This window comes from Idiotropiscis lumnitzeri, chromosome 7 (genome assembly GCF_059441095.1).
Source record: "Idiotropiscis lumnitzeri isolate Australia: NSW breed Sydney's pygmy pipehorse chromosome 7, RoL_Ilum_1.0, whole genome shotgun sequence".
NCBI lineage: Eukaryota > Metazoa > Chordata > Actinopteri > Syngnathiformes > Syngnathidae > Idiotropiscis > Idiotropiscis lumnitzeri.
The window spans coordinates 522,817-542,381 of NC_142397.1; the positions used below are offsets into that span (position 1 = coordinate 522,817).

The following is a 19,565-nucleotide window of genomic DNA, read 5'->3' on the forward strand; positions in this document are numbered from 1 at the left end:
TCTCTCTTTGCTCGCTCGGTGGAGCACGCAGGGAGCGAGAGAAAGCCAGTATCTTATAGATATTTGATTTCTACGCACGCGATACTTCAAGTGACGGCCGAAAACCCACTTCCGGCCTTGCTTAATCCGTAAGTGTTATATAAACTTCTCGGCTTGGGCTGTTCAGACTTTGCTTTCGCTGCCGCTGTACTGAGAGAGCAGCACATAAACACAACCAAAGCGTGCTGGTCTGTGCTGCTTTTTTTGTGGGTCTCCGCATGCCGAACATGTCTGGCACGTTTGACGAGGGCTCAACGTGGCTTACCGGGCGCATACTCCATGGCAATCATGAGCGCCTTGTCCTCCAGGAAGTTCTCGTAGTACTCGATGATGTTGGGGTGGTTGAGCAGCTTCAGCACCTGACACTCGTTCTGAGCGGCCAGGCGCTCGTCTCGGGACATCTGCTCCACGGGGATCTCCTTCAGGATGACCAATCCACCGTCGCTGCGCCGCCGACACAGGTGGACAATCCTGACGGACAGTTTGGGTCCATGAAAAAAGTGTTGGGAGCGCAGAGACCAAATGAGTCCAAAGTGTGACCTGAGGTCCATTTGCAGGCTGCTGGCTGCTTTTATTAGCCTGCTGCAAATATTTGAAACATAACAATGAACTTGGCTCGCATTAGCAGGTGGCAAGAAACATGTTGAAAGGCAGCGCGCAATTTTTGAAGTTTAAGAAAAGCTCTGTTTGTGGTTGTGTTTAAAACAAAAAATGTGGCTTCAACTGGTCACACTTTTTGTAGAAAAGAAATATTAAAAATATGCGTTTTATTCAACACATAAACATTAGAAAAGTATAATTCATGAAATGACACTTTTTTTTTTAAATAAAAATATTGAAAAAAAATCACTTGAATTAACATAATACCACATCCATAATTTTTGCTTTGTTGTCGAAAATAAAAAGCTGCCTTATTCCGTTCTTCTTCTTCAAAAAAAAATCCTAAATTGTGGGGCAAATAAAGGTTGTCATACCTTAAATAATGATCCCATCGAGCAGTATCAATACAGCTCATTTAAAATATGTTGTTACGTTAAATGGGAAACGTAACATTCCACCGTGAAATGGAACAAGTTCTAACGGGATATGGAACTTTTTTTAATATGCTATGGGTCACACTCGTATATGATAGAATAATGTGAAACAAAGTTGCATGAACTCTTCAACTACATTATCAACGTTTACGAGTTTAAAAAAATCAATTAGCTCTTTTTCTTTGATGCCTTAAATTGTTGCCAACTTTGTGAAACATGTATTAGCTAATGTCTTGGCTGAAAATATAAGTGGAAAAAAAGAAAACTACAGGGGAAAACCGTTTCAAACTAAGTAGAAGAAAACTAGGACTAAGGAGTGCTTTCCTTCTGTTGATTAAGTTTACTGGGCGTGCGTGTACGTGCGTGTGCGTGCGCGTGCGTTTTGTCGACAAACCGACAAGCTAGTTTCATTTAGCCGAGCGTTTTGAATTGACTTCGTGACTTTTTATTACTAAAACGTGAGCCTACTTTCTTTCTGTGACTGTTCCAAAAAGGTACGAACGCATTGAATATATAATTGGAACGCCATTTGATTTACCCGAATGCTCCTCTTCCGACAACTTTGATTTTCTCGTATTTGTCCATCACGGCGGCTGAGAACAAACACTTCCGCCGTCTCCCTTAGCAACCCGATCCTTTGCTACGGCAGGCGACGAGGGACAAAACACGCGAAGCGTGAACTCTGCAACGCAATGCACTGCTCACCGTTGTGCTCCCCTCGGAATAGTTTTGACCACAAATAAAAGCTGAGACTGAACTGAAAATACTTTTGGATAATATTGTTTTTCGAGGATGTTATACGAAGTGAGCTGTTCAGTGCCTACTAAAAAATCCGGGCCCTTTTTTGCCAGTCAGTCTTTGGCCACGACCCGGGTACCCTTCTGGTCTCAAACCTCTGGCCTTATTCATAAAAATTGTCGGCCCCCAACCCCGTTAATTAAACTGAGTTTTGGTTTGTGTTTTGTCATATGTTCCAAGTTATGTCCCTTTTTTCATGACATTAGCCCAAAAACTGCTGGATAAATGGTAATCGCAGTTGGGGTTAAAAGGGGTCCAAAAGGGACCGAGCCAACGATGGATTATTTAAACATATCAATTTGTGTTGAGGATCTGACCCAGGTCAAATTTTTTATCCAAAACGAAGTAAAAATGATTGACTGATGTGAGGGAAACATGTTTTGTTTTTTTTGTAATAGAATAATTGCGCATTCACTACAGTGGATGGGAATGGCTCGCTCATTTATTGGATATTTGTTTTAATTTAATGTCATTTTCCTCAAAAAGGTTCAAATATATGTTAGTTGAACACTTTTTAATCATGAAATCTTCCACCCAATCTGCTGGGTCAAGAATAATTAACCCAATTTTGGGTGAAAGGAGCCCAATCTTCTCAAAATCAGCTAGTCACCAAGTGGCAGCCCAAAATGGCCGACGTGATGTGAAATGGAGACAGCGTGGTGGATAATAAACGCTTTGTGCCGTGACAAAGAACGAAAGGCCTGTGCAGCAACACGACGACAGCACGTATTATCATCCATCTCAAAGTGCGCGCGTATTAATAACACGCCGAGCGTCTTGCTTCCATCCGAGCTGCAGCACGAATGAAGACATAAAGCGGGCGGGGGCGGCTTGAGAAAGCCGGCCGCTGTCTTTCTCACGAATATAATATCTGGAGAAAAAGCACCTGGAGGAAGTTTACGACATGCCCGCCGCTCCTCGGACCGGCTCGGCGACATATTCGAGTCGCTGTCTGGGAATGCGCCCCACTGAAACTCACACAGGATGTTTGTCGAGGACTTTGAGAAGGTCACGTGTGTTGCTGCCATCAAAACAAATTCTGGCTCAACTCTTCACATCTCACAATGATGCAACGCACACTCCCACGGGACAACTTATTAGGTACACCAAATAGTGCACGAGAGAGAGCGGTTCATATTTGCAGCTGTTCCTAATGAAGTGGCCAGTGAATCAAGTGACATTTGGAGGCCCAACCCAGCCTTTGTTAAAGCCAGAGCTGGGCACTTGACCCTTTTTTTGCCGGTCAGTCCTCCGCCCTCCGGCAACAATCTGGGTACCCTTCCGGCTTCGACCCTCCAGCCTCATTCATAAAAATTGTCAGCCCTCCTCCACCCGTTCCAAACTGCCCTAAGCAGGCTTGAGAGCATCAGTCAGAGGTCGTACTCAGCAAATGTAAATTACTTTCTCTTCTAATGCAAAACATGAACAAAACGAACAGTACAAGTCTTTATCGTCAGCACAGAGATGTATCTGTGTCATCAGGGTTTCAATTTGAATTTCGAACCCTGAAAAAAAATCAAACCGGCAAACTCAGGCTGCACACAAATAAAACAAGCTACATCTCCGCCATTCGAATCTTATGATTTTAAACATAGAAATTTTGGCGATTCATATTTTTAAGTTAAAAAACAGAAAAAGCAGTGTTCGAAATTCAAATTAAAGTCAGACGGCAACGATTAACCTCCCTTTGAGACGCTGCAGCAAAAATGCCTTCCTGCACGTTCAGTGCGCCACCCGGCGGTTCAAGGCGGAACTGCACTGCAAATATAACTGCACTCGACTTTCATCTTTCAGCGTCTGCCTTTGCTGACATCTAGCGGATCATTTCATTTGTACGACCTAAAAACGGTCATCGAGTGCTGCGTCTTCATACGAGCACATAAAAACAGTAGTCGAACAAGGTTTTGACTGTCTAGAAACATGCACACGAGCGTCCAATAACAACATTGACTTTTTTTTTAAAACCAAATTATTCTTTAAAAAAAAAAAAAAAGAAGAAAAAGCCTGCAGTTGGTTCCAAAAATCATTTTATTTATTTAATGCAAAGCCCAGGAGGAGAAAATCTTTTGTTATCTTCAAAAGTCAAAATGACGGACGTGTGACGACAAAAAAAACCCAAACAAGCAAAAAAACAGACTTTAGTGTTATTTGGGCACTTGGAGGCAGCAAAACAAAATTCTCCACCCCATCGCACTGACAAACACTCATTGTACCTGTTAGCGATGCTAGCAGTTGATGTTCACAAGGGGGAGGGGCCATTCGAAAAAAATTGCATTTGATTGACAGGCAGCATTGGCGACATGACGTGTTTTTTTTTTTTTCTGGCTTGTTGACGTGGTAACCAGGGCAACGTGACAAGTTGGCTACTTCCTGTCAGGGCTTTCAGAAGCCGGCGAGAGACACATTTGATGTTCATGCTTCGGCCTGGAGGTTGTACGCGTTCCCGCATGTCAGAAGCTCGTCTCATTCATGTGCGGTTTGACGCTGGTTGCTGGGGCGGCGCCGGCGCCGACGGGGCTGTCCGCACCGGGCGGACTTTCGGGAGACGCGGCGATGTCCGACGACGGGGAAGCGGTGTTGCGGTGCCCCGAGGCAGGCGTGTGTGAGCGTGTCGGGCTGGTAGCGGCAGAGGCCGGGCTGGTGGGGGACGCGGGTGCGGCGGTCCTGTGATGTGACGACGACGGCGACGTGGGCGATGGCGTCACAGATGAAGGCGCCCCGGAGTGGGGGTGGTGAGGGACGGGTGTCACGGAAAAGATGGCGGGCGACCTCAGGCCAAAGCGTGCCTCCAGCTCGCCGCATACGGCCAGACTCCGCCTCATGCCTTCGCCCCCGCCCCCGCCCACCACCTCAGAGCCCTTGGCCAGCTCCTGGCAGCGCTCCACAAAACTGCCTCGGCGCGCCCACGCGCATTCACGCTCAGCTAATGCGCCCCCCCGGGCCCAGCCGCATTCCGTCTGCCAACGAGGATGCGGGCTGGAGCCGGGGAGGCACTGGGGTCCGTAGGCGGCGAAGGTGAGGGAGGGTGGCGGTCCCGAGGGCGGGACTGAGTCTCGGGAGGACTTCATGAGGGAGGCGGGGGGCGGAGCCTGACGAGGGAGACTACCACAAAGGGAAGAGCCGCCTCCTCCTCTTCCTGCCCCGGATGTGGACGTTCGATCCCCTCGGCGGCCTTCGCACAAACCTGAAGAAAGGCTGAACACGCACGCACACACCAATTCGCCGTATGAATGCCGACATCTTCACAAATGCGTGAAACTGTGAGTGTGTGTGAGAGTGTGAGAGAATTTGTCTAACTCAGTGCTTGTCAGCTAGAAGGAGGTTCCTTTTCTGCATATTTGTGTTATTGGAGGATCGGCGCACACGCGCATGGCAACTTTCTGTGTTTGTGAGTGTGCGCGTGTATACCGTGTGTGTGTGTGTGTGTGTGTGTGTGTACCTGCATGTGGAGGTTCTGGGTGTGCTGTCAGGAGTTCTGGTGAGCGCAAGATCACACTGGTCCAAGAGCTCCAGCAGCTCCTCCTCCGTTGGCCCGCCCAGCGCTGCAAGACAACCAATCAGATGGCGTTCTTGTCCGGTAGCGAGTGATGGCGGCGGCGGCGGCGGCTCACCTCGGATGTCCACCTTGCCGGCGATCTCCATGGCGGTGGTGAGGTCCCACATCTGGATGCTTCCGTTGGCGTGGCCGCTGAACAGGTAGCGGCGAGGCCGCGAGCCGATTCGACTCGATCCCTCGCACTCGTGCACCACGAACGCCGTGATGGACGTGCCGTCCACCGAGCGCACCTCGCACACCCTGACGCACACGCACACGCCGTTATCAGAGTTCCATTTGAAGAAGCCATTCACTTGTTATGTTGTTTTTTTTTCAACTCCGCTCTTTGCACACAACACAGTACGGGTGTAACACATTCACTCATGGCACACAAACGTACGGATAAACGCACTTGGACGATCCGATATTCCACAAGATCTGGAGCCGAAACAAAAAGACATTTTGACAGCTCTACACACCGACACCGACTCCCGCACGCACACCAAAACAGACAAAGACCTCTTCCCGTTGGACGACAGTCTGACGTAGAGTTTATCGGTGTCCGGGACCACTCTCTGGATGAAGACCTGCTGGTCGTCCCGCTCGCCATACGGCCCTGACGACACGAGACGAGAGGAGAAGCGTCATGACGGGAATCCCGCCCTATCCGAGGCGACGCGATGACGAAACATGGCGGCCAACAGACGCACACACAGCAGCAACTACCAATCAGAGGAAAGATTTTGTTTTGGTACAAATCAAATAATCAAATATTAGGGAGAAATTTGTCTCTAAAATAGTTTGAAATGCAGCATCGCGGCAATTTTAAAATTGGCGATATCAAGGATGATAAAGATATGGAAGTAAAAAAACTCAACGTAACGCAGAGACATGATGATGGCGGATGTTCAGAATTCAGGGCGGTTAAACAATTGTTTTTTTTTCCCAGCTTGCCGTGCGGCTCTACGAACCAATCTCAGTGCCGGCGCTGCAGCCTCCCTGTCCATCCACTTCATCCAGACTGAGGATCTTGAAGGAGGTGAGCGGCGTGGAACCCGGCTGGGTGGAGATCATCCCCCGGAAGCGGGTCACGGTCCAGGTGCGGACGTGGTTGTTGTCAGCGCAAACTGGCGGGCACGACGAGGCGTGAGCGCAGACGAGGGAGGACGAGGCGCCGCCCGACGCCAAACGGCGTTACCTGAGATCAGGTGCTTCTCGGACAGCATGATCTTGGTGACGGGGCTGCGGTGGACCGAGAAGGTCTGGAAGAGTTGCGGGCCCGAGCCCACCGTCTCGGGGTGTTGCACGATCACACGCACTGCTCCGGAACTGGTCCCGTACGCAATCTCGATCCAGTTGCCGCTGTCACCTGATGAGCACCACAAACATGAACACACCTTGGTGAACATCCAGCGGCCGCCGTTTCAACATCTTTAGTCCGTATCTCGGATGTCGAGCTTCACGTGTCATTTTCACTCTTGATCCACACTAAAAAAGGCAATTCAATTCAGCGTAGAGTGACAACGTTTAAAAAAAAAAAAAAAAAAAGGTCTGGCCGACCGGTGAGCACGATGGCCTCACAGTGAGAGACGGCATCGGGCGTGGGTTCGATCCCGGCTCCGGCCATCCTGTGTGGAGTTTGCGTGTTCTCCCCGTGCTTGTGTGGGTTTCCTCCGGGTACTCCGGTTTCCTCCCACATTCCAAAAACATGCATGGCAGGCCGATTGAACACTCGAAATTGCCCCCAGGTATGAGTGTGAGCGCGGATGGTTGCTCGTCTTTGTGTGCCCTGCGATTGGCTGGCAACCAGTTCAGGGTGTTAGCCCCGCCTACTGCCCGAAGATAGCTGGGATAGGCTCCAGCACCCCCCGCGACCCGCGTGAGGAGAAGCGCTACAGAAGATGGATGGATGGATAAGTCTGGCCCACAAATGGACCCTCGTGCGTGAGATGAACCTTCTCGCGAACGCCCAAAATGGCCTCCGAACGCATCTTTAGCGCCACGAGCAACTTTTTGTGTATGAAGAGACGTGAGACAGCAGCGTGCTGTTCATGTCATTTGCGACCGTAATAGAACAGGAAACCTGAGGCGGGCTTGCTCTCTCAATTCTCTTTATGAATTCATAAACGCCACCAAAATGGATGTGCTTGATGAGGTTTAAGTTTGGAAACGTCAGCCAAAAAGTGTCGATAGGAAAGGAGGAAGACATTCAAGTTGTAAAGTCTTGCCGCTCGCTGCAAAGAGCATACTTGTTCACTTGGAGATGAAAAAAATAAATAAATAAAAATGCCCTCATTTTTGGCCGTACTGGTTTTGGGTGTGAGGTAAACGCTGAGAGCGGTGATGGCGTCCTCTGCGGCGTCTCGATAAAGTTCTGTCACCAGTAGGTCGTTATCCTTCATCCTCAGAGGAAACTTCTGAACGTCTGAAACGACAACGACAACATTTTGCATCGGCACTCGGACACGCTTTCGACACTTGTCGTGATCACGATGAGTCAAAGTGGAAATATGGACGTGACGACAGGCAATCAAAGTCGACTTGGCGGAAATTCCTCATTGAAGAGACTCACTTCAAAAGAGTTACAATTTCTCGCGCATGCCACAAGATGGCGTCAACGCGAGAGTTTTACATTCAACCATTTCTGAAAAAAGCAGCACCTCTGAAATCATTTTTCTCCCATTAACGTGACCTCAAACCTATTCACCTCAAACAAACGAACAAAAAATAAATAAATAATTAAGCTTGTGACAGCACAAGAGAGCGTTTGGAATGATGCATCAAGTGTAAGTTGGGTACCAATGTAGTAGATGGAGCCGTTGTTGCATCCCAGGATGAGGAAAGATCCGGCCGTGTCGTAGCTGCTGATAGGAACAACGTCCTGGTTCTGTTCAAGTGACACAACCCCAAAATCATTTGACGCATTCATCTTTGGCTTTTCTAGCCATCGGCTGACCGCCATCGACGGATATAATCGCCGAGTACGTGTTTCAACAGCATGAAGCTTTTTTTTTTTTTTAATCCCGTGAAACTCCCTAGCGGATGGCAAGCTGTGCTCGTGTCGCACGTTCACCCACCTGCCAGTGTTTGGTGACGGCGTTCCACACGCCCACCTTCCCGGTGTGACTGGTGGCGATGAGCTGGTTACCAACGAAGAAGAGCGCCTCCGCCGGCACGCTGAGGCCGAAGACGCCTGAAAAGCGCAACAACGTCAGCGGCGCCGCAGTCTTGGAGGAGGGACGCGCTCATCCTCACCGATCTCGTTGCCGTTGCCGTCCGGGCAGATGGACCAGAGGATGATCTCCGTTCCCGACGCCACGGCCACCATCTTGTCGTTGTCCCCCAGGGAGCCGCCCATCACCTTCGCGTTGAGCGCCACCCGGTCGATCAGCCAGTCCAGACGCGGAGAGGTGAAGACTTGCTGCCACCCGGTCGACTCCTTCACCCTGACACGACGGGAACACAAATAGGGTGACATCAAATCCTTCTTTTGAGCTGCGGCGACACGATGCTAGCAGGGGCAAAGGCGTCAGTGGATTCTGTGTCTGGACGGCAAGAAAAAAAATAAACAGTTGCGCATACCGCTGTTCCATTACGACAAAGGAACTTTTCACAGGTAACATTTTTGGGACTTTTTTTTCCAAATCAGTACCACCGAGTTTATCATAGTTCATGAAAACTAACAAAATAACTAAAACTGAAAAGAAAAAAAAAAAAAAAAATTTTCGTTAACAAGATCAAGTAACCAAAATGCATTTTAAGAAAAACGAAAACCAACTGAAACTACGTTGAACATTTGATCAAACTCATTTAATATTTACAGAAAAAAAAATGGTTTTCATTTTTTTTGTCAATGAATATCGAAGGGCTTTCAGGTTCACCTGGTATTGATTTCTTTCACGACTGCTGTATTTTATGACCTAAAGAAATCTTGCACTTTATGAACACAAACAAAGAAAAACGGAACTAAAAGGAAGCCTTTTGAAAAAAGAAATGAAAAATGAATATAAAGACTCACAAACTAGCGCTAAAACAAATTCAAATTAACTGAATTAAAAAAAAAAATACTGTCACAATGAAATAAAAACTTTTCACGATGAAAACTATTTTCGGCCTGTAGACGCCATACTTTGCTTTGACACAAAAAAAAAAGAGTCAGTCGGCAAATGAGCAATTTCCGACTTCTTTGCGCACCGATGATTTGATGAGAACGTCTCCCTCGCCAACATGGCCGCCGCCGCTTTGCCGGGTTGCTACCCAACCACCAAAATAAAGACCAACGCCAAAAAGTTTTGTGCACCTGTAACACGCCACAAAGTGAGAGTAGGCCACAGCGATCCAGTTGTGATGGCCACAGATGATGCGGACCAGGCCGGGATCCGATGACGGACCTACAAGAACAAAGTCGCGAGTCACACGGATTTGTTGAGCGCGTGTGAGTGTGCGCGCCCCCCCACCACCTGCAGACGTCTTCTCCTCCGCCCTGGTCAGCATGCCCGAGTGGCCCAGATTCGGCGGCATGGTGTTGCTGCGTCGCACCGGCGCCCGCTCGCCGGGCGCCGCCATGAACTGCGAGCCGGCCACGCTGTGGCGGTTGCGGCGCTTGGCCGGGTGCGCTGCCACACAAACAGGAAGTTAGCATGCGCAACGCTCACCGCCACACGCCGGCCAGCGCGGGCGTGGGCCCGTCTCGTGCGTTGCGGACGATGCGCTTCAAAGTCACCTCGTCCGCATTTGGACCTGCATGTGCGTGACGGCAGATGTGCGCGCCGTTCCCATCATCAAACATTTCACAAAGTCGTCACGCGTTCCACACATGCACATCGCTCCACGCCGCACGCACGTTGTAAACGACTCATCTAAATATTTATTTGTTCGATCGGTCGTCCGAGCGTTTCCAGATTACCCGGGGGGGGGAGGTAGCCGTTGAACAGAACATTTCCGCAGGAGGAGCGGTCCAACTCGTCACACAGCTGCAGCTTGCGAACTGAACACACAAACGGTGACGCCATTAGAGCAGCGAAACAAGATGCGTCACATCAGCACCGGCACAAAACTAAACAGGAAATTCTAATCAAATATTTCAAAAGATAAATGTGAAAATCGCTTTTCCTTTTCATGACCTACTCCAAAACAGAACTTTCACTTGTTTCATTTTCATCCAAAATAAAAAGACAAGTTTGCAAACGTCTTCCGTTGACGCAACGTCAGTCTGCTTTCATTGAGGACGAAAGATTTGCTGTCATTCTGCAAATTTGAGCCGTCTCGACTCGGATGGGTCAAGCGGCAAGGAGCTCACCGAGAGGCGTGATCCCGTAGAACTCGGCCTCGTGCATGAGCATGTGCACGCTGATGGAGCGCGGGTGCAGCTCTTTGGTCCGCAGGAAGTTGAGGATGGGCGCAAACAGGGACGGATCTCTGTCGATGAAGATCTACGGCCAACCGGGAAACGTTTAATGCGCAGCACAAACGCGGACACGAGCGGCGGACGCTCACTGACTTACAGCTCCAGTTTCATCCTTCAACGTGGAGATGCGCCCGCTCAAGAGACTGAGAACACACACACACACACACACGTTATAATGGTGACGTTCATGTTTACAATCAAGACAGCCACATTCAGATTTTTTCAGTTGGAACGATCATGTCTTCAAACCAGCGCGTCTCAAAATATAATTCCCACGACTAAAACTATTCAGGCCTGACTGAAAAATTGACGAGTTGTCCATGCAAGTGTTACAGAGCATATTTAGGCATTTTAAAATTTGTTCTGTTCTTCAAATCTAGACGGGTCTCGTCTCCACTCCGTCGTACGGTCGTTTGGGCACAACACACAACATTTTCCCAGCCCACCAGAGGGTTCATGACGGTAACAAGTTACATTTTTTTAAATGAATTGGTCAGCAATTGTTTGATGAACTGAAACTAATTTGGAACTATATCATTTTAGACCATCATCTTAACTGTTTTTTAATCAAATTTGGCACTTGAGCACGTTTTCCCCCCATCAATACTTTAGTGTACATGTAAGGCTGTAGAATGTGCTGGTGCGTTTGTTTTGTTCACCCACCTGGAGAAAAAGGAGTCAGGAACCCACGTCAGCGTCTGTCGGGAGGTGCTGAACCTGTCAAACAAACAGTCTTGACATTCACCTGGATGTTGCGTTCACTTACATACTGTTCTTTTGACCACCAACCTATGACGACGAGGAGCTTACGGAAGCACCTCCTGCAGGTTTACAATGACCGGAACTAAATATCCAGCCATCAACTGATTTGTCATAATTTATTGAGGACTCAAACGAAGCATAATTCAACATAGTAGCCGAACAGACACGTGTTGGCTCGATTTGACTTGAGTGTACTTCAAGTGCACAGTTAGCATTTCGCAGCGATCCAATCTCCGCCCGAGTTCCATTGTCGGACGATAATTCTTCTTGAGCCGACAGTACTCTTGTAAATGTTTCTCACACGTCATTCGTTCTAATTCTGTTTTGGGTCAACAAAAATCAAGAGTGTTGGTATGCAAGTGTTATGTGTTCATGCGGTGATGGCACACCTTGCTGGGACGCCTCCTGATGCTAAACGCTAGCCACGGTTAGCCGATATTTGCCCAAAAATAAAGAAGTTAAAAAAATGGAATTTGCAGCTAACCTCTTTCCACCCACGTTCAGGTGGATCAAGTCTCCGCTCCTTGCTGTGTTGGACATATTGCCGACGCCTTTAATCGACAATTAGGACGAAAAACAACTCTTGGAAAACATGTTTTGGGAGCGAGTCGGTTCGCGTTCAATTCGTTGAATTCACTTCCGGGCTTGCAATGGAAGACAAAACCCGAAATGGATTTTCGAATCGTGCAGGACTCCGATTGTCCCCCCCCCCTCCTCGATTTAGTCCAACGATTATTCACATTTTTGTGTGTATTTTGAGTGGCGCGCAAGGTTGAGGTGAAAGGTGGCATCCATCAAAATTGAAGAGTATGATCGCCTTTATTTGGACTTTTTTTATTCCAACTTTATGATGACAAACGTGAGTCAACGCGCTAAACGCATATGCATCGTTGTTTTACGTATTTTGAGATGAAAGCAGGTTGCAGCTAATTTTTAAGTGTCGGTAAGCATTTATAATGTCATATCTTGTAAATGTTAACAATTGTGAACTGCAACATGATTCTACTGTTTAATTTGATGTTAACTAAGCTGCTGACAAAAAAATGATAGTACATGTCTCTCTCTCTCTCTCTCTCTCTCTCGCTTGGGGACAAAGTTTGGCATTCAAAATAGATATATCATACCCCATTATTTTTTCAATTTACAACAAAAAATGCTTGATTAACGTCTCACTTCAGATTGTCGTTATAAAAACGTGAATCCAGTGTTAAATTCCTTGTTCTTCTTCAACCTGATCCAACATCACGAGCTCGGTCTTGATGCTGCATGGTCGGTCCGTGTCTCCTTTTGGTCATTTTTCATTACGTTTGAAACCAAATTTTAAAAATAGAAAAAAAAAAGACTGGTTATTTGATTTTTTTTTTTATATCGAAACAACAAAATTAAAACATATCTTGATATTCTAGTTTGTTAGCTGGAACAAGTCAGGAAAAGTCTAAAAACGTTTTTATTTTCAATTTTTAATTCTCAAACAAAAATGGACTAAAGCACGAAACACAAAATCGGAATACGGTTCGTATATTTGTTTCGGATTCCCGGAAGTTGTCACCGACATTTCTCCTACTGACCAGGAGATGGCGACAGCGTGGCGTGTGGGTGGCGGGGGTCGACCGACGGCTGGGAGATAAAATACATTTTGGTCACATAATTAATTAATTTATAATAAATTAATGAATACTTTGTTTGTACGTAATACGTGTTTGTTTGCGCAGCCGTATGTGGGTTAAACATTACTGTACATATCGCCTCCTCCTGGTCGATAGGAGAAATGCTGTGAGGGAAGCTGAAAACAAACCGTATTTCGATTTGTGTTTCGTTCTATATTCTATTTTCGTTTTAGAATTAAAAATAGAAAATCAATATCACACTTTCCTTACTTGTTCCAGACAACAATAGAGTAAATCAGGCTGTTTTTCAATGAGGCGACTCGGACCCATGGTCCTTTTCTCTCCACGGTTCTTCGTAGCACTGCCAAATTGAACGACAAGAAAGGATGGCCACTGTCCAGGAGGTATTTATTTTACGAGAGGTTATCGTTGTTCTTTTTAAAGCAAGTTTATTTGTATGTCCCTTAATCAGAAAATGCTGCGCTTAGTCCTCGGCACCTCCCGCAGCATTGAGTCCTGACGCAGACCTGAGGCAGCGGGCGGGTGCATAGGGGTGGAGGAGCTCTGAGAGCTACGCAGAGGAGAGGCCATGAAAAGCTTTGAAGACGAACACAAGTATCTTAAAGCAAACTCGAAAGTGCACTGGAAGCCAGAGAAGAGAGGCCAAGATTGGCTCCCGTTAAAAGACGAGCAGCAGCATTTTGGAGCAACTGGAGTTGCTTGAGGGAGGACGGGCTGACTCCAAAGTCAAGTGCATGACAGTAATCTGGCCGAGATGGAATTAAGGCGCGGATGATGGTTTGAAAAGAAAGGGCTTCCTTCACTTCTGCCGGCTGCCGAAAATGAAAGAAGCCGGAAGGAACAACAGCACCATTTGCCCATCTCATTTCAAATGGCTGTCCAGTTGAAAACGCAAGTCAAAGACCGTTGCAACTGCAGCTGGCGCCATGCAAGATTCGGATTCGTTTGTAGCCATCACATTTCGAGCAGCCGGCATCTTATTGTCGTTTGTGCGCATTTTCCACCCATGAAGAAACGTTCCAAAGCCAAACTGTGTTGTTCCTTGGGACAACATCCGACGTATTTGTACAGTTTAGAATTCAAACAAACAGTCCAGTATTTGGAGTCCCGCTCGTGCGCGAGGAAGGCCGAGTCGTCCTTTGCGTGTGTGCAGATGTTGTTTCAGCAAAGATGCTCCACTTCCGTCTCACGTCGCGTGCTTGGCCTTTGCTCGCCGACGCTTCCTGCCATTCTCCTGCGCAGCAAGGCAGCGTGGGTCGCGGCAAGATCGCTTCAGAGCGCAGTCTGGAACGCTTCCTCTTATCTCCTTCGCCATGTGCTGGAAGGACTTACAAGCAGGCCTTTGCGCTGGTTTTGTTCCACAACGCCGGTGCCACGCGTGCGCAAATTGCCGAAATGGGACAGTGTGCAGCATTTGTGGCCCGTGAAAGGTCGCCAGGACAAAATATTTGGGTGACTTTAAAAGATGAAATAACACCCCAATTTGTTATTTCATATTGTTTTTAAAGAGCAAAAAAAAACAAAAAACGCTCAACAATATTTTACCGGAGATAAACACACCGTTGTAACATTTGCTCCCTTCCTCACCTGCAAAGCGAGAAAATGTCATCGCAAAACACAAACCTTCTTCTTTGGTGGAATCTTTTGTCGTCTGGCAAAGCAGTAAATTGGGTTTGGCTTTTTGTGCGGCCGAATGTTCGAGACCATGCTCCCGGCACGCATCCGACGTACATCCGCCATCGTACGTCTTGTTGATGTTTTTTATTATTTGCAACGTGACGGTGGTGTTGTTACATTTGGCATGGGTTGGCCACACTGGAGAAAAAAATGAAAGATGGGATGATTTATTTTTTTTTTAATGTAATTCATGACAACTAATATTGGAGCTTTGACTGATACAAAATAATTTATTTGGCGCAACTTGAACATTTTCGCTTCAAGTAATCCAATTTATTATTATTTCAAAACTGTTCTTCCAGTCCAACGTTTTCAATGAAATGCATTTTTCCGAAACTTGCTTTTACTCGTGTCGTGGTCGAAAAACTACAATTTTCTTTTCAACACAAGACTATCATGTTAAGCGGAAAAGGATTATTCGCAGTCAATAACGAAGCAATCGTAATCATTTTAATTTCCGCCAGCCACTTGTAAACAATTTGTTTGCTTCACCTTAAAAAATTGAGTTTACATAAAGAAAAAAAAAATCAGGTGGCACTGAATGAATACTTTCCATCTGTCCAAGCTCAAATATTCGGTGTGACAGACTTTGATTTTGTTAACGATTCATCTTGCCAGTGATGAGGCCCACTCACGGTTCACCTCTGCAATTTGCTGACACTTTTAAAATCCATATTCAAACACGGGTTGACTGCAAAAAAAAAAAAAAGGAAAATTGATGCTTGCATTTTCAAACGAAAGCACACACGACTTTGCTTTGCTCTAAAAACTTGTCTCTGCTGAGAGAAAGAGAGAGAGGGAGGGAGGGACAACGCAGAAGAAACACTCCCCAAAAAAAAGATTTAAGCACGACAATAGCAAAGGGAAGACGACTCCAAGTGAAGAGACAACGTAAAAAAAGACTCAAGTGTTGCCGCTTGCTCAGGTTAGTGTGGTGAGTAATCTCCGTCTTGCGTGCAAAACTTTACAAAGCGACATGAGATATTTCTTATTAAATTGGCAAATGTTTATCAAGCTCGGCACATTTTTCACCACATTTAACAAGTTTTTAGTTTTCAGTTTGGGTTGCGATGGTGTGAGAATGAAACGTATCATTTCTTTATCAAAGGGGGCACTCAATTGAATTTTTAGAGTTTGAATGATGATGATGAAGATGGAGTACAAAAAGTGAATGTTGTACCTCACAATGAAAAAGAGTTGCAGCCGCTTATGTAAATGTGAACCTTATCATCCGCAAAATACATTAATTGTCAAAGAACACATTGAGCTTGCTTATAGTTTGCCGCAAGAAAAAAAAAGTGCGCCATTCATGAGATAATAAGAATGACATTTTTTAGCAACATGTTAAATATTGCAATCATATTCATCTCACAATAATTAACATCCAAATGTCAGATGGCATGTTTTTCCAAGATCGTAAGTAACAACGTTATGCCGCAGTTAGTTTATGAAAAGAGTCGATACGCAAATTAGAATATCGACTGAACTCAATTCCTGTGATGACGGCTTCTGCTCATGGAAAACCTTTTCAGTTGTCTGCTTTGAGTTGACCTTACGGGCTGACCGCGTATCCAAAAAAAAGGTGCAAATTGCTTCTGGGAAGGAAGGAATTCTGGAAGTGTGCAGCAATGTGAAACGAATTCAAGTGGGAGTCGTCCAGCTGTTTCACGTCAAACGAGGAGCTCGGAAATGACAAGAAAACAACATCTGACGGTGGCGGATGCGTTCATGTCAAGTGTTCACTTGGCACGAGGACGACGAGGACGAAGAGGACGACGAGGCGGGCAACTGCGCCAGGCGGCGTGCTGCGTGCGGTCCATCCTCAGCAAGTCGTGTTTTTCCACCTGCGCGCTCAGCGGAAGAAGGAAGTGTTTGTTGGCCGGCCATCAGTCACACGCGTGCACAACAAATCAACACTTGCTTAGTGAGGGAACTTAAAACGGGGAATTTGGTTTGCTTGGTTCGGAATGTGAAATTTTGCACACAACGGTCGAGTGTTGGAGCAAAAACGCGCCGGTTAAGCAGAACAACGACGACAACATCAGTGGACGCGTTGGCAATGAACTGAACTGAAACCTCGACAGGAACAGGAACCAGTCCCAGATGTTTACACTTTGGTCTTGAACCTTCTGATTGGAGAACACCGTCAGGTCATTAATAAATTAAGTTAAATTAAATTAAATGAATAATCTGGTTGGATTGACGTGGTGACTTTAACAATTAGGCCACCGTTCCCCTTTTTTTTTTATATCTCATCATGCAACATTCACGCGGAAACGATGGAAATAAGTTGACGTAGACGAGTCAAGACTGCGAATTTGGAGTTGCTCAATCTTTTCTGAAAAGAAAGAGTCGCTGACAACTCAACCAAAGAAAAAAACACTGAACGTGGCTGCGCTTGTGTTGTCTTTCCAGGGATGGATCCTCTTAACTCCACCGGTGTCGGCGTCAACCAATCAGACGTGAGCAGCGTGTTCACGCATCAGGTGCTCCCGTCGCTCTACTTTGTCATCTGCATGTTGGGCGTTCCGCTCAACGGCGTTGCCGCCTGGATCTTCTTCCGGGTGCCCAGCGACTCGGCCCTGGTGGTGTACCTGAAGAACATGGTGGTCGCCGACCTGCTGATGCTGGCCACCTTCCCGTTCCGGGTGGCCGTGCAGCTGGGCCTCGGCGGCTGGCGCCTCCACGTGCTCATGTGCCGCTACACGTCGGTGCTCTTCTACTCGTCCATGTACGTGGGCATCCTCTTCATGGGCCTCATCAGCCTGGAGCGCTACGTGAAGATCGTGGGTGGCCCGACGTCCGCCCACTTCCTTCAGAACGTCGGCGCGGCCCGGCTTCTGGCGCTGCTCACCTGGAGCCTCCTCATCCTGTGCGTGCTGCCCAACGCCGCGCTGACGAGCCGGCCGGCCGACGAGGAGACGTCTCGCCATTGCATGAGGCTGAAAAGCCCGCTGGGGGTCCAGTGGCACCGGGTGTCCACCTTCTTCAGCGTGGGCCTGTTCTGGCTCACCATGCTGCTTCTGGCTTTTTGTTACGCCTCCATCACCCGCCGCATCTACCGCTCGTACCGCCGCGTCAACTGCGACCGCGACGACGTGCGGCGCAAGTCCAACCGCAGCATCTTCTGCATCCTGGCCGTCTTCTTCGTCTGCTTTGTGCCCTACCACGTCTGCCGCGTGCCCTACACCCTCAGTCAGATGCCCACGTCCGGCTTCAGCCAGGCCTCGCGCTTCCTGCTCTTCCAGGCCAAGGAGGCCACGCTCTTCCTGTCCGCCGTCAACGTCTGCCTCGATCCCATCATCTACTTCCTCATGTGCCAGAGGTTCCGAGAGTCTTTGCTTGGGAAGCTCTCGGGAGGGGACCGGGCCGTCTCTCTCACCACCGCGCCCAGTCTCAGCAACATTTAGGACCGTCTCAGGACCTCACCAAGCCATCGCGTGAGCGGAAGCGAGGGTGTTAAGGGAACGAGACGTGAGAAGAAGTAAAGAGATGGGGCAACCCCTGAGGAGCTATGGAGACACGACGAAAGGAAACCTGCGATGAACTGAGGAGACGCATGAGGAACGTGAGAGACGGAGGTGATGGGGGGGGGACATGATAGGAAGCAAAGACATAATGGAAGGCACGAGGCAAGGAGATGGAGGAAGAAGAGAGCAGATGAGGGGGATTGAGGAGATGAGAACATGAGAGAAAGCCAGGAGATAAGAGCACGTGAGGGAACGTGAGAAAATGAAGGAACACGAGAGGAAGCGAGGACATGAGGGGACGTGAGAATGTGAGGCACCATGACAGGAAAGGAGGACAGAAGCAAGTGTCAGATGGAGATGAGAGGAAACAAGATGATCATAAAAAGCGAGAGAGCTGAGGAAGGCAGGAAAGTAGGAGAGGACCCGAAGAGATGAGGAAGCGAGGAGATGAGGGAAGATGAGAGGAGACGAGGTCGCCGTTCAAGGGGGTGAGCAAGAAAACCAGCGAACGTGAAAGGTTTTGTTGAAAGCATTTTATACTTGAAACAAGCACACACATAAACGCATCTCATTTGTAGTTCACCCCGAGGTGCAACAACTAAAGACTCCAATTGATCGATTGGCGTCTCAATTCCTTTGGCAATTTAATGCATTTTACGGCCTTCAAAGGGACACTTGCGTTGCAACGCTGACTTTTGTATTTTACTAATTCATATATATATATATATATATATATATATATATATATATATCGCTTTGTTACAGCTCCAGCTGTTGTGAAATGCGCTATAGAAATAAAGTTGTATTGTATTTAACACTCGTTTGAAGACACATTTTTATGCTTTAGCTTTCGACTCGACACGAGACTGTCGCTGTTCTGTTGTTCTTCTGTTTATGTGTTTTAATGTGTGTGATAATTTCCCGCTAATTGATATGACTGCATCTGGAAGCGCTTTGTTTCAGCCCGTTGTTGTGAAATGCGCTATAGAAATAAAGTTAGTTTGGTTTGGATTGAGTTATGAACTGCAGTTACGCAACTTTACCAAAAGAGGGCAGTGTGCACACGCATGAACCATTTTGTGACCCTGAAACCATAACACGGTCGTCGTCTGGTGAATTTGTGATTCGCTTGACAAATAAAATGTGTACAGACAGGCAGAGGCTTTGTACGTCATTGTAAGACCCCCCCCCCCCTCCTCCCTCTCCTCTTCCGTC

General features: G+C 47.4%; 3 protein-coding genes across 9 annotated transcripts in view; 1 reads left to right on the forward strand and 2 right to left on the reverse strand.

Moving 5' to 3' along the window:
* The window catches only part of nek8 (NIMA-related kinase 8), a 10,670-nt gene extending 8,933 nt beyond the window's left edge, over window positions 1-1,737 (reverse strand). The window contains exons 1-2 of one of the 2 annotated variants that reach the window (XM_088300129.1): window positions 1,612-1,737; window positions 305-510 (exon numbers count right to left, since the gene is read on the reverse strand). In XM_088300129.1, the coding sequence (XP_088156255.1) occupies window positions 305-510; window positions 1,612-1,658 (253 nt within the window). In that variant the 5' untranslated portion in view covers window positions 1,659-1,737. Of the gene's footprint in view, window positions 1-304; window positions 511-1,611 lie in introns of those variants that run through there. The other variant, XM_088300130.1, reaches the window with a different exon arrangement.
* A 2,144-nt stretch (window positions 1,738-3,881) lies between these two features.
* Window positions 3,882-12,244, reverse strand: shkbp1 (SH3KBP1 binding protein 1). Of its 2 annotated transcripts, XM_088300614.1 has the most exons (17): window positions 12,060-12,244; window positions 11,477-11,530; window positions 10,911-10,956; window positions 10,706-10,838; window positions 10,313-10,393; window positions 9,867-10,022; window positions 9,707-9,797; window positions 8,662-8,852; window positions 8,484-8,599; window positions 8,206-8,293; window positions 7,715-7,831; window positions 6,605-6,775; window positions 6,378-6,533; window positions 5,926-6,022; window positions 5,483-5,667; window positions 5,311-5,413; window positions 3,882-5,066 (listed from the first exon to the last, which is right to left on the reverse strand). In XM_088300614.1, exons 1-17 carry the CDS (start codon window positions 12,113-12,115, stop codon window positions 4,322-4,324), a joined length of 2,586 nt encoding a protein of 861 aa, XP_088156740.1. In that variant the 5' UTR covers window positions 12,116-12,244; the 3' UTR covers window positions 3,882-4,321. The 2 variants fall into 2 exon arrangements, with proteins under 2 accessions (XP_088156740.1, XP_088156741.1); XM_088300615.1 differs by lacking the exons at window positions 10,313-10,393; window positions 10,706-10,838; window positions 10,911-10,956; window positions 11,477-11,530; window positions 12,060-12,244 and adding an exon at window positions 10,130-10,300.
* A 92-nt stretch (window positions 12,245-12,336) lies between these two features.
* Window positions 12,337-19,364, forward strand: LOC148332992 (P2Y purinoceptor 14). 5 transcript variants are annotated; one of them, XM_088300616.1, is made up of 2 exons: window positions 12,337-12,434; window positions 17,296-19,364. In XM_088300616.1, exon 2 carries the CDS (start codon window positions 17,298-17,300, stop codon window positions 18,288-18,290), a length of 993 nt encoding a protein of 330 aa, XP_088156742.1. In that variant the 5' UTR covers window positions 12,337-12,434; window positions 17,296-17,297; the 3' UTR covers window positions 18,291-19,364. The 5 variants fall into 5 exon arrangements, with proteins under 5 accessions (XP_088156742.1, XP_088156746.1, XP_088156743.1 ...); XM_088300620.1 differs by lacking the exon at window positions 12,337-12,434 and adding an exon at window positions 14,100-14,518; XM_088300617.1 differs by lacking the exon at window positions 12,337-12,434 and adding an exon at window positions 15,753-15,805.
* The last annotated feature ends 201 nt before the right edge of the window (window positions 19,365-19,565 follow it).